We start from the raw sequence: 12,960 nt of genomic DNA, 5'->3' as shown, positions 1-12,960 counted from the left end.
GAGCAGACACGTGAGACGCAAGGTATACGGTACTACTCGAAGGAACACAAGCACAGCTACAACCAGCGTCTGCAGCGCGCTCGAGTCGATTTGTTGACTAATAGTCCAGGAAGGCCTTCAAGACAACGAGGGGGGAGGATTGGGAAGTCGAACGAGTACAATCATCAATCAGCCACAATACGAGAGGCTGAGCACGAAAGGACACTCGCAAAGGTAAACGGGCACGCCCGGCGTTACTCTGAGAAGGCTGCGCTTCGCACAACTTCGGCTCGATTTCACAAGTTGCGACAGTCACGTTCAGACAAAGAAGCGGCTTTGGCAAAAGCGCATTCCGGTGAGATCGGCAAGATGCGGTGGAGGTCATTGATTTATCGCCTTCAACGGCAAAAGAAGACGAATAATCTCGAAGGCAAGCAACCGTACACAGTCAGCGTTGTGGGACAACACAACGCGTCACCGCATAGCGGCGCGATGCATGCGACGCGAGGTCCGCTCGACGTCGAGCCCATGGATGCCGACTCAAAAGAGTCGTCGGACGTAGACGACCTCGGGCTTGCTGGACTTCGCCTGCAACGCTGACAGAAGGAAGCATGAGACACACATGGCTCTGGCAAGGTGAGCGCACTCACCGGTGTCTGAGCTTAACACCCTGTGGCATGAAGGCAGCCGATCATCGTGAGAACGAGCTTCGACCATTTGGAAGAGGGGCACGAGGCAGTCATGAGTTACAAATGGCTCATTCTGGTACTCAGTGACCCAGTATATAGGACGTCTGCATCAAGCACAAAGTGCTCAGAGACCTGTCTGGCCTTTCCGAGGATTTTGCGAACACCCAAGACATGGAACAATGGCAGCGCGGTCACACGCCACAGCAAAGCTGTCGCATGACCGAGAATTTTACACGAAATCTGTCTCTGTTGAAAAAAGTATGCGGAGCCCAAATTCACACAATCCACACAATCGAGTGCAGCCAGCAGCGAGTGGAACGACCACGTGGCGTGTACACTTCTGCAGAAGAAGCGGCAGCAACGTTGCTAGTCTTCGGGCCACGAGTGTCATCGGCCGCTATTAGTAGGGTCGGACGTGCGCTCGTTCAAGGGTCAAGTAGTGGCAACGCGGCGCCAAGAATGAATGAACACATAATGCCTTTGAGAGAACCCACCCCAGACGTGGACAGTTACCGAAACTTCTATCCGAGCAATCTCATCGTCTTGGTGTGCTGCTAAGCGTTTGAAAGGGTCATGTGTACGAGCTACTTTGAGTTGCTGCTTGTGGATGGCTGCGGGTCGATGGGAACCTGCGAGCGCCATCGATCGATTGAGGTCGCTTTCGGATCCGGTCCAAGTCCCACGCCGGGTGGCAGTGTAGTCGGATCCATACCTATGGGCACGCCAATGTTGTTAGGTCCAGGAGATTGCGGGAACATACCACCTCCAAAGGATGTGCTTGGACCAAAGCTAGGCATGCCAATCATGCTCATGTGACCCGGTGCGATACTAGGCTGCCCGAAAGGTCCTGCACCAGGCATCATTGACATGCGCGAATTGAATCCATATGGAGGACCGACCCCGAAAGGACTTTCTGTAGCTGCAATCTTGGCTCTCGCTTCCGCAGCTTCTGCCTGTAGCTTCTCAATCAAGGCCCTCTGCTCGGCTATGATTGCCGCCTGAGGATGCGCAACGCCCAGAGGACGATCGTCGTCATCGCTGTCATTGATTTGGGCGGCAGCTGCATCTTGAAGGTCCGCCACCTTCTCTCGAGCTTGTTTGAGCTGCGCTTCTTTCTTGGTCAACTCGGCGAGCGCGGCTAGCCCATTCCCATGCTTGACACCCAATGGAGCATCGTCGTCTGAGTCATCGTCTTCATGCTGCGATGTGTGTGGTGCCGCCCTTTGTAGAGCAGGGAGACCTATAGGCGGCCCGAGAGCACTGCTTCTAGAGGAGGCGGCAGGCATGCTACTCCTTGCTGTTGCGCTGGCGTCAAGAGAACTAGCCCCCATAAAGTCGATGTCAAGCTTTCCGGCCAAGCTCTGGCGCGTCTTGCGTTTCGCAACGATAGCCGCCAAAGGCATTTCTTCCTCCGATGACTCGTCATCCGCACCGATACGAGGGGGACCGCCAGCAACGTTGCCGAATGATGTACTGGATCCAACGCGAGGGGAAGCTTTCTTGCGCAATTGAGATAGAGGGATATTGTCTTCGCTGCTGCTGTCGTTTTCAGAAGCCTCGCTATCACTCCCATTCTCATCTTGAACCCTTACTCTCGGCAAATTGAGTGCCGCGGCAAAACTCACACTTGCGCTGTTCTGCGTATGTGCTTTGCGCGCTCTTTCAAGTGCTTGTTTCCGCTTCTCCGCCTCATCCTCAGAAGTATCCTGCTCTGACAAATCCTCGTCGGATTCGCGAGCGAACCATTCCGCAGCAGCTTCCGATACACCTTTGCGCTTAGTTTGTGCGGCAAGAGACGAGATTCCTCCGGCAGCATTCTCGCTGAGCAAAGACAGATCCAATTTTGGCGGCTCGATAGGGGTACGGCTACGGGCAGGCATTTCATCTTCTTCAGTCTGAGCAATTCCCTGGTCTTGCTCATCCTCCACAGTCGGAGCAATGGAAGCACTCTCGGGGTTGCGTGAGACAAAGCTAGCCTCTCGTCCATTGATTTCCTTGTGCAATCTAGCAAATTCGAGCGCTGCGGCTTCATACTTGGCTTGATTCTTCTTTCCCTTCTTGCCTTTGAGCTTGTGCATTGCCCGTTCCGCCTCCCCCTTGCGGTATTCGAGTTCGGCAAGTCTCTTGACTTCACGCTCTGCAGCCTCTCGAGCTTCTTCTTCTCGACGGACTGCCATCTCGCGCTCCCAAAGGGCGTCTTTACCAAACGCTGCCTGCATGCGTTCTCGCGTGTCGTTGTATCCCAACGGGTTGTCTCGAAAGGTCTTTGCAGCGGTGCTGGGCGCGATCGAACGAGCGTCACCATCGGCATCCATTCCAGCTGCTTCCAACGCCTCAAATTTGCGGATCTCTTCGGCTTCGATATGGCCATAGGCACTGCAGCCACAGATATCGCACAGTCAGCATTTGCTCAGATGCCCGTAATCCTGGACTGAGGCTCACCGATTTTTCGACACGAGGTTCTGTCGACGCTCGTCGGCAACATCAATCAGACTCTTGCCGAACAATTTGCCGGCCGGTTTCTTGTCGTCGACCCAACGCTTCTCATCCTCAGAATTGAAGCTGTCTTCGCTTGCAGATTCCTCGTCTTCAGCAAGGTCATCCTCCGGTTCTGAATCTTCGGACAGATCAAGATCTTCGGCAGGGCTGTCACTTTCGACGCCGAGAGCTTCGTATGAAGTGCCACTGGTCTCGGCAATTCTTCGTTTGCGCCTCCGCTCTGCTCTCGCTTTTTTGCGCTTCCGACGTTCCTTCTCTGTCTTGCGAGCTGCTCGCTTTGCTGCACGTGTGAGCTTCTTGAGGTCCGCAAGAGGAACGTTCCCGTCCTCAGAAGAGCTAGCATTGCCCACTTCGCCAGTCTGCGTGCCAGCCTCCCAACCCCAACCAGTGCGCTCATCGTCGTGTTGGACTAGCTGGTTTCGGAACAGAGCAGTCGAAGGCGCAGCCGCTCGGCGTCCAATGCCGGCAGGTGCAGCTGCGGGCACATTGATAGTTCGACGGCTGTCGGCGAGTAGGGCTGCCATGACGGTATCGTGCTTCTGATTTCCATCGCCCTCCATGAATGCCAACTTCGGCGCTCCGCTTGCTCCAATTGTCAGCTGCTTTACAGGTGGCAGACCTCTGCCGTCGTGCAGCACGAAGCCTTCAGGTACATACAGGCCCGTCTTTTTGCCACTTCTTTGAGCGAGACTTGCCCGCAGCTCGCGGATGTCGCGGCCATGCGCATCTGTGAGCCTGATTCTTGGAGCGTAAGGACTGCCCTCGAGGGGCGTGGGCATCACCAGATCGCTGGGGATGCGAGCTTCGAGGCCGCGAGGTCTCAGAGGACCCTTGACAGGAGGACTGAACTCGCTATCATCCACCTCTGTTACGAGTGGTGCAGCTTGCTGGTGGCGCTGCTGCTCATCGGCCGCTTTTTGCAGCTTCTCGATGAGAGCGTTGCTGCCCGAGCCCATTAAAGTGCTGATGGGATTGAACAGGCTTCTAGAATTGCCCCTGGCAGCTTTCCCAGCGGCCGACAAAGGGTCCTCCTTTGCGTGGTCTGCGTAATCCGTGGAGGGCGGTTCGACTGTGGTGGCAGGCGCAGCTGTACGCCTTTTGGTACCCCACCGGACAGACGAGAGATCCGGCACGGCCGAGGCGCGCAGGGCCGCAGCGGTCGCAAGAATGGAAGGTCCTGCGTTGCTTGCACGCTTGTCATTCGTTGATGCTGTTCCAAAAAAGCTTGAAAACGGTCGAGGTTTGGGATTAGGGACATCGTTAGATGCTGAGGCTTCCCGGCGGTCATGTTCGGCTAAATGCTCGGCCAAAGCTGCATACTCCTGGCTCGCCTCTCCGACTCCTGCATCCAACAAGCGTGGCTCCGCAATGGCGCTGAGTGGATCCAAGCCAGCGGCGCTGAGGAGCTCCGCGTCATCAGCGGCCTGGAGTGGTGGACTATCTCCTGGCGATCCAATGCCGTAGTACCCGCCAAACGCTGATTGGCGCGCCATTTGTTGTAGCTGCTTAGTCGACATGTTGGTCGTGGCTGCTGACTTTCTACGCGCTTTAGAAGTAGGGGCCAGGGACTCTGGCGTCGACTGAGCGATACCTCGAGGGTAGGGCCCCAACCTTTCCGCGACAGCATAAGGGTCGCTACCAAGCTCCAAGAGCCGCGCAGCAGGCGATGCTCTATGTGCAGCAGGATACGGGCTAGGGCCTATGGACATGCTGGCATAGGGGTCGAGGGGAAGCGAAGCGCCTTCACCAAGGATGGGCGTGGCTTGTCCTGAACCTCGGCTACTGCCAAGTCCGCCAGGAGTGCCTGGACGACTTGAATGCAACATCTCGCCTGGCCGCAGAGAAGGCGCCTCGTTCGCAGTGTCTGCCCACAGCATGCCAGGTGCGCCAGTCATGAGGGAATTGCGCCTCGACTGACCTCGAGAGAAGGACCCGACACCCGCCATGTCACTTGGCACAGATTCTTCGATCGAGTCGACCACCACACTGGGTTCCGCGAAGGGTCCCTGCAGATTGCCAATCTCTTCGGCGTCCTGTGTTCGTGAGCTTTGATTGACGTGGTCTCTACGAACCGTAGTATCGCCTTGAGAAGCAGACCGCGTAATGGTCTGATCTTGGAGCTCGGTGCTAGGCACCTCATCCTCGTCCTCCTGGTCTGACCAGCTCTCACCAAAGATTCCCATGGAGCTGTCTCGACGCTGCAAGCTCATCGCCGAGGCTACAGTGTTGGTACTCTCGACGGTGGCGCTGCGAAGATGCGTGACGGGTCTGATGTCTGCTGATAGTTGGGACTCGTTTGCCGCCGCAGAAGTGCTTGTGCCTGTCCCGTCTAGCCCGATCAAGCCAGCACCGCCGGCAGACGCGTCCCGGCTCAAAGCGTCGAGGCCTCCGGTGCTGCTGAAACGCGGTGGGGGAACCCCAAAGATGGACGCCACAACGTTCTGAATCGGGCTGCGCTGGGCTTTCGCAACGTCGTGGGTCTCCCCATCTGCAGATGGAAACGCTAAGCTGCGCTTGCTCGCTGCCAGGGCTGCCGCGCTGCTGTCCGGTCGTGCAGCCGCAGGTGTTGAGTGTTCATCGATGGCGAGATGCTTGGCAACCTCGGTGGCATCGGCAGCAGGTCCCGGACCGGACCATTCGCTGGGGGGCAGATTCTCCTGCCTTTCTCGATACATCTTGATTCGTGCTAGAAGCTGCGCTTGAGCTGCAGAGACCGACCCGTCTGGTCCATTTGGGATCCCCGTAGCTCCAGTACCTATCTCGGAATGCGTGCGAATCATGCTCTGTGGACGCGCGGGAGCGCTCACGCTGATGACCGACGCAGGTCTTGAAGCGGAAGCGGGGACAGTGGTGATGCCGACGGTGCTGTTGGCGCGACTCCTGCGACCCGCACTGAGCTTCTCCCTAGCATCTTTGGATAGGAATTTGTCCACTCCCCATTCACTGAGCGCCTCTTCCGATCCCGCCTCGCTTTCACCCCCTTCAGAAGCAGCCGCAGCTGCCATGGTGTGTAGCGAGCCATGCCTCGAGTGCGACAGAGCGCTGCCGGGCCTGCTGCCATCGCCAGCTGGACCACCCCACACAGTATCGCCTGGGCGCAAAGGGCCAGTGGCGCTCATCAGGCTATTTGCTCGAGAGTGACGGGAGAAGCCGGCTGCGCTTGCTGGTCGACTGCCCATGGACGATGTGCGGGGATTCTTCTTGTCCGTCGGCAGCTTGACGCCCAAAAAGTCGATGCTCGGTCTGCGCCCCTCTTCGTTGGCAGTCACGCCCCCACTGAGTCGACTGAGCCTGCTGGCATTGCTTGCCGTTCTTCGACGTGTATGCGCTGATGCAGCCGAATGCTGCGGCTCATCTCTAAAAGGCGCAAAGATGACGCTCTGACTGGCCAGCTTTGGTTGAGGAAGGGGAGCAGGACCTGGTGCGTCGGGGTCCGCTTGCTGCTGCTGCTGCTGTTGCCTGGCGCGCAGCAGCGACGCTTGGTGTGCAAGATTGCGCTCCTCGATGTCGTCATTGTCAGCTTCGATGAGTGCGGCTGCGAGTTGCAAGCGCTTGTTGATGCGCTTGGATATCTTGGGCGGCGGCTGCGGCTGCCTGGCGCTGCGATGCTGGTCTAGCTGCTCCTCGTACGACTGGTCGGACTGAAAGATGGAAGCGCGGGAATGATCGTCGAGTGGCATGTGCATATGCATGCGTGGCAAGCTGGAGCGAGATGGACCAGCTTGTGCGTAGGCAGCTCCCGCAGCTTCGAAGTCGTTGCTGTCGGTGGACAGGATGGATGGCAGTGAGGACATCATCTTGGGCCGACTCACACTCTGACTGCCGGTTGCCAAACGTTGAAGCCAGTCACGCAAGCACGGAGAGAGGTGATGGATGTTTGTCTGCTAGAGTCGCGAATGAGGCGAGGGGAGTGTGTGTGTGTGTATGCGTGCGTGCGTGCGTGCGTGTGTAACAATCGTGAATGACGAATCATCCAACCAACCATCACCTTTGCTTGCTTGCTCGTCGAGCCATGAATCACGAATGAACCTTGCATGATCATGCATCCTCCGCCCCATGCATGTGTATATATGTATGCGCGCTCGCCCGCGTATGTATATACTGTAGACGCTTAATTCAAGATTCTTCTGAGCGCCGCCGCCGCCGCGCGCCTTTGATCCCGCTTCTCGTGCGGGTGCCGCACTGCCGCGCACCCTTACAGAGATATGAAATCCCGAATGTGAATCTTTTAACCTCGAGTAACCGTGAATGCTCAATCTTGCATCTGAATCACGAATCTTGAATCAGAATGTGAATCTTGAAATGTGAATGCACGACGCATGCAGCAGCACCACCGCAACTCCGCCGCCGCCGCAAGTGCAGATGGGAACCTTAATAATCTGGGCTTTGCCTTGCCTCACCACTCCTCGACTCACTCGTGACTCTACGACTCCACAACTCACGCCCGCGCCTGTCACTCTCACCCACGACTATGATGATTACTCACAATCCTTGAATGTTAAGAAGGGCCTCTCTTCAGACTTACCACACTGTGACTCGACCTTTGGTTGTCGGAGGAGAGCGAGTGGCATATGTGCCAGCCATGACAGACGTGGTTGGATGCCGTTGCGGGCCGGGCGGTGATCATTCATTCGTGAGGCCGACATGCACGCCTGTTGCGGCCAGGCGTCCTGCTCAGGTGGAAGCATCCAGATTGCGAACCATGTATGCACTCGCCTGGCAGACGATCCTGCCAACAATTGTAGATATCGATCATTGATGACCGACATTGCACCGCTCATCCACGCAGCAGCATCCACATCACATTCACATCGCCTCCAAGAGCAGCACAACACAAAGGGCACCCGGTTCCTCGACACGTCTCAGACCGAGTCTCGCGACTCTCCTCGTCCATACGCGCCACGCACGCACCTTCTGATCAGCGGCACCACGCAATCCCGATCCTGAATGGACACTTCGCTGAGTCAGACGCGACACAAACCGCGCTCTGATCTGGACTCTGAGACATTAGCGATACACGAGCATGCCGTGGGAAAACGTTGAGCACTCTGACCGCCCCCCAAAAAAGATTCGCAGGAACGAAATGGCCCTGAATATTGGTCGGCGCTTCGAACCCCGTACTTTTATCCCATCATCTGACTCATCATTGCCGAAGTTCCTGCCCGTGGCCTGCGCAGACATATCAGGCCCACCGGCTCGTGGGAAGCGAAGGTCGAGATCACTTGGTCGCGTGTGAGCGATGGGGCGCACGAACGCGAACAGACGAACACGTACGCGAGCAGACACATGGGGGTCGACGCCGTCTTGACCGTTACAACGCCTGCACGACCCGCGCTGCTCATGCAAATTCAGAGACCTCTGATAGCGTCCGTCACGTTCTCCGTGCTTTTGGTCGCTTCGCGCTCCAGGGACAAGTGATTTTACTCTCATCAGTGAATCAGCGAGCGTACCGGAAGCAGTCACAGGGTGCGTGACACTCGCTTCTTAAATTTGTCATCCATCCCTCCGTGGGGCCCACTTTCACCCGCTGCCCTTGCTATTCCCTTGAATACCTCGTCTCCCACCCACCACCGCTTTCTGATTCCGACTTACGACCGCTGACCACCTTCTACCCTTCACGGCATCACCAACAATCCCTCTCCCACAATATCAAGCCATTCCTGGCGCGGCAAGTCTGACACGTGACGGAAAGCGACAGCATGGCATTGCTATTCATGCTCCTTGCTCTTTGCGCCCTATCCTCTTCGCTCTTTGGGCGCCCTCACCCACACCCAAGGCCGGAACGATTCGTGCCAAAGCATGGTCCATCAATCTCTCACTCTCACACGGACCCTGGCAATCCTGAGCCTGGCACGGGCGGCACAGTGTCCAACCCTCCCGGAATTCACACGGGAGGTCATCTCCAGACGAAAGGCGGTATGGGGGGATCGGAGGAGGCTGGAACATTCATGAGAGTCACTTCCAAGACTGGCTTGTACGGTCCTAATGGCCACCACTTGATCTCGAAACTAGATCGAATCAAGCTCCCTCCCCAGATGGACATTGACGAATTCACCGTTTTCTGGATGGACCGCTGCTTCCAGATGACACCACATGGAGGCGGACTTGTCTGGCCCAATTTTTGCGGCGTGGGTAAGAAGACTCACATCGCAAATTTTGCAGACGTCTCATGCGTCCGCTTTGGAGCCGAGAGACGATCCTACACTCAAGAATTCATCGAAGACTATAGCAAACGTCTGGGGTTCAGTAGACCAAGCGACGAAGAGGTGACGGAGTGTCTCACAGTCGGAGAAGAATACACGTCGTAGATTTCTCGGTAGGACCTCACAGTGAGTGCAACACGCGGCGGTCGTCAGTGTAGTGAACTTCGAGTCCGGGGCTAAGGTTCGTGCTGTCGAGGTTGCTTAGTCACTAACAGACTCGAATCGGGACTCTGCGCAGGAGCGAGAAATACATAGGAGGCCACATGAGCATGAAGCAGCACAATAGCTCGATGCGCATACCTGCCCCGTGCTTGCAATCCAATAGTGCCGAATTTACGCGTGTAGCCGTTGGCCGTCTCAACATCATATTCCCAGGCAGACCTCATCGCAAGGCCTCGAAATTATTACAACACCCCGAACTGCCCCGCTTCCCCTTACGATGTCATAAGTCGCGTTCAACCTTTTGTAGCTCGCTGTGACCAAGTCTTTAGTTCGATACCGCATACCAAAACGCATCATGCGTAGATTAAAATCTCTTGCTTGCTTCTCTCCAGTGATAACATTTGTTCGACGTGCATGGATTTGACGAGAAGTTGGTATCCTCGACACGCGTGCCACCTGCTTGATCATCGGCTGTCACGTACATGCGCGGCTCGGCCACCCAAGTCGAACGTCGCTCCCTGAGCGGATACTCTCACATTGCTTATGAGGCTCCTCTTCTCTTGGCCTGCGTGAAAGATGGTTCTACCCGGACCCAAAGGCGACAAGTGTCATCCTACTCGGTACCTCTAGGCTATTACCTCTTTCCAGCGCAAGGCACAAGTAGACAACCTACTCCGCGCTCGGATCACGTTGATCTGTGCATCTGGGTCGATCACTGGAAAGTTACCGCGCGCTCAACGATGGACAATTTGGTCTGCGCCGGTCACTTGAACTTCACCCTGGCACCACGACTTCTTGTGAGCGCATTGGCAGGCTTTTCATGGTAGTGATCGATGAGGAGGGAGGCGCCGGTAACCGAGGGAGAGGAAAGGTCAGGGCACTCACTCAATTCACCCGGTGTGCAAGTGACCACATCATGATAGCGCCATCAAGGTCGCTGCGACGATCCAGACAGTCACAGCGAGGAGCCGGCAAAGGACCAAAGCGCGTGTCCCTCCTTTCACCATGCTACGAGACATCCAGCAATCCTGGCGTAGACTTCGCGTGTCAGCGGCATGGCACTTTGCCCTTCACCACGCAGAATACAACAATGCTGTCGTGATGACCGACCTCCTCATAATTCGCCGCTCGCTTCGCCATCTTTTCTCCGGCCGTTTATCTCCCTGACACCCTTTTCTCGGGCCCGCCTGGATCTTGCCCTCTCTTTCGCAACTCTTCCGTCATTCCCATTTGCTCAGCTGATCTAATTGCAGCAACCACCTCAGGGCCAATTCATATGTCGGATTTGGGAGGACCGTACAGCCGCCATGCGAGAGCGATCGGTCTCTCCATGCTCGCAACGATGCTGATGCAGTCAGTCATGGGCCTTCCTCAACCTACCGCTCAGCGCCACATACCCAAGCACGGCCCGCCCTTGCAAGGCACGAATGTCAAGGCAGGTAATGACGGGGCAGCAGGTCAAGAGAGCGGGCCTTTCATAAAGGTGACTTCTCAAGGCGGTCTATACGGACCCAACGGTTATCGACTTTTCCAAGCGATGGATGTCATCAAACCGCCACCAGAGATGGACATCAGAGCTTTTCAGACATTTTGGATGGACCACTGCTTCCAATTGACCCCGCACGGAGGTGGCATGGTGATGCTGGACTACTGCGGCTGGCCAAGTACAATGGCGCACTACGTGTCCGTCTCTTGCGTGCGCTTTGGCGCAGAGAGAAGAAGCTATACCCATGAACTCATCAACGATTACACCACCGGGTTTGGTGGCGCTTTCACTAGGCCGGACAAAGGTGAAATAGCCGAATGCCTCAATCGCGACAAAGATAAGATTAGATGGGCCAACGACTTGACTCCTCCTGATCAGTCTGCACGGTAATTTCCGTGTAGAGCGCTTGCAGGAGTGATCGCAGCGTGGTGGACAGAGGTGGATGCTTCTGTTCGGCCGGTCCTGTCAAGCGTATGGATTTCTCATTAGCTGTCACTTCACTGTGAGTATGTCTCTTCAAGAGGATGACCCTTTCGCGCTGTTCGCCTCAGTGGTGATGGATGAACAGTATGGCGACGCGATACAACATCGATACTGCGATTTGCTATGGTTGCAGACGCTGGATGTTCTGATAAGATGCTACTTCGTTCCCTACAGTCGCATTCTCCTCCTGGCAACTGAGTCGTGAGCGACGTCTCGACCCGTTTGGCTCGCTGTTGAACGAGAACATGGCAACTAGCCGCCTTGACACTCGCACCGCCGCCTCAAACGTCTCGAAAGCCAGGTCCTCTTTTGTTCCACTCTCAGCGCTCTCTGGCCAGGGACTCAATAAAACGTGCCATAAAGCGTGCTTAGTGTCTTGCTCCCCATCCCTTCGTCACTGTCTCGGAACACTCATATCCAACCCGCGGCGAGTTGCTCGCGTCGAATACATTCGCTCCTTGATTCTCGACGTGTGACTTTGACTGAGCGATTTTAGACTGCGCGTGGTATTCAAAAAGCCGTCTTGAAAGTTAAAGGTTCTGCGGATTGATACCTGAATCTGAAATCGATGTCTGGTATCCATTGAAGATTTGTGGCCAGAATTCTCGAGCTGTGTTGAAGACAATCCAATCTTGAAGGGCAATTACAAGTCAGATGAACTTGGCGAAAAGGAACGAAGGTGGGCAACGACGAGCGGATCGCGCGAGAAGGCCCGCGCATACAAGTTCAGCGCGACGCGCGAGTCGGGAGAAGTTCCAACGCGCTGGACCTCACAACTAAGCATCCAAAATCGCGGAACATGCAAGCACAAGCAACACGTATAGCTGCACGGTGTCGCGTTGCGCACCACTTTGCCATCTGCTCTCTAATCTCCATCATGGATGGATGAGTTCACGTTGTAAGCCTTCCAGCGTTCTCGACTTGCACCAGTCACAGTCCTCAGGTGTGTTTGCGTCCTTTATAAATCACGTGGATCTAGGCATACAGCACAGGTAGTCTGAGTCGTGAGCGGACTTGCCCCCGCGCCGCGCGGTCCGATCTCGAATCAGGGCTTGAAGGTGTCAAAAGCCTCAAGGCGGCATCATGGGAGGGTAATGCAAGGTCAGTCAAAAAGCTTCGCCACTCAGCAGAGTTCAAGAGCATGAACGATGTGGCTCTGGCTCAATTGATGCGCAGTGGCGGGCTACCTTGTCGGTTCCGGCGTGGTAGCAAGCGGCTGTTCGTCACGTCGCATGTCGAAGGTGACAGCGTCCGGAGAAGCACCGAGTCGCAGCTGCTCTTGATCACGGCACTAGACGCAGTGTGATGTGCGAATGGTCAAGTGGCGGCGGAAGGCTCTCAAGCCGTGCGGGATCTGTGAGATGCGCAGGCATGGAGTGTCGCGCCACCCCTCTTCGCATGCTGATCCGCACAACAGCGGTTGCCACTCATCAATCATGACGACTCACAGCGCGACTCT

At 56.0% G+C, this 12,960-nt stretch overlaps 3 protein-coding genes across 3 annotated transcripts; 2 read left to right on the top strand and 1 right to left on the bottom strand.

Annotated features, from left to right (window-relative positions):
- Positions 1-1,252: 1,252 nt before the first annotated feature.
- Positions 1,253-6,964, bottom strand: IE81DRAFT_349054 (hypothetical protein; the record flags this gene model as incomplete). The annotated part of the gene is made up of 2 exons (XM_025516339.1): positions 1,253-3,044; positions 3,111-6,964. The coding sequence occupies 2 exons, from the start codon at positions 6,962-6,964 to the stop codon at positions 1,253-1,255; spliced, it is 5,646 nt and encodes a 1,881-aa protein (XP_025367796.1).
- Positions 6,965-8,732: 1,768 nt separating this feature from the next.
- IE81DRAFT_214986 (hypothetical protein) lies at positions 8,733-9,660 on the top strand. Its single transcript, XM_025510997.1, has 2 exons — positions 8,733-9,496; positions 9,609-9,660. Exon 1 carries the CDS (start codon positions 8,867-8,869, stop codon positions 9,473-9,475), a length of 609 nt encoding a protein of 202 aa, XP_025367795.1. The 5' UTR covers positions 8,733-8,866; the 3' UTR covers positions 9,476-9,496; positions 9,609-9,660.
- A 1,232-nt stretch (positions 9,661-10,892) lies between these two features.
- Positions 10,893-11,408, top strand: IE81DRAFT_349052 (hypothetical protein; the record flags this gene model as incomplete). The annotated part of the gene is made up of 1 exon (XM_025516338.1): positions 10,893-11,408. One exon carries the CDS (start codon positions 10,893-10,895, stop codon positions 11,406-11,408), a length of 516 nt encoding a protein of 171 aa, XP_025367794.1.
- Positions 11,409-12,960: the final 1,552 nt, after the last annotated feature.

This window comes from Ceraceosorus guamensis (genome assembly GCF_003144195.1).
Source record: "Ceraceosorus guamensis strain MCA 4658 unplaced genomic scaffold IE81scaffold_61, whole genome shotgun sequence".
Lineage (NCBI taxonomy): Eukaryota > Fungi > Basidiomycota > Exobasidiomycetes > Ceraceosorales > Ceraceosoraceae > Ceraceosorus > Ceraceosorus guamensis.
The sequence above is the reverse complement of the archived record's forward strand: the minus strand, read 5'-3'. Positions and strand labels throughout refer to the sequence as shown.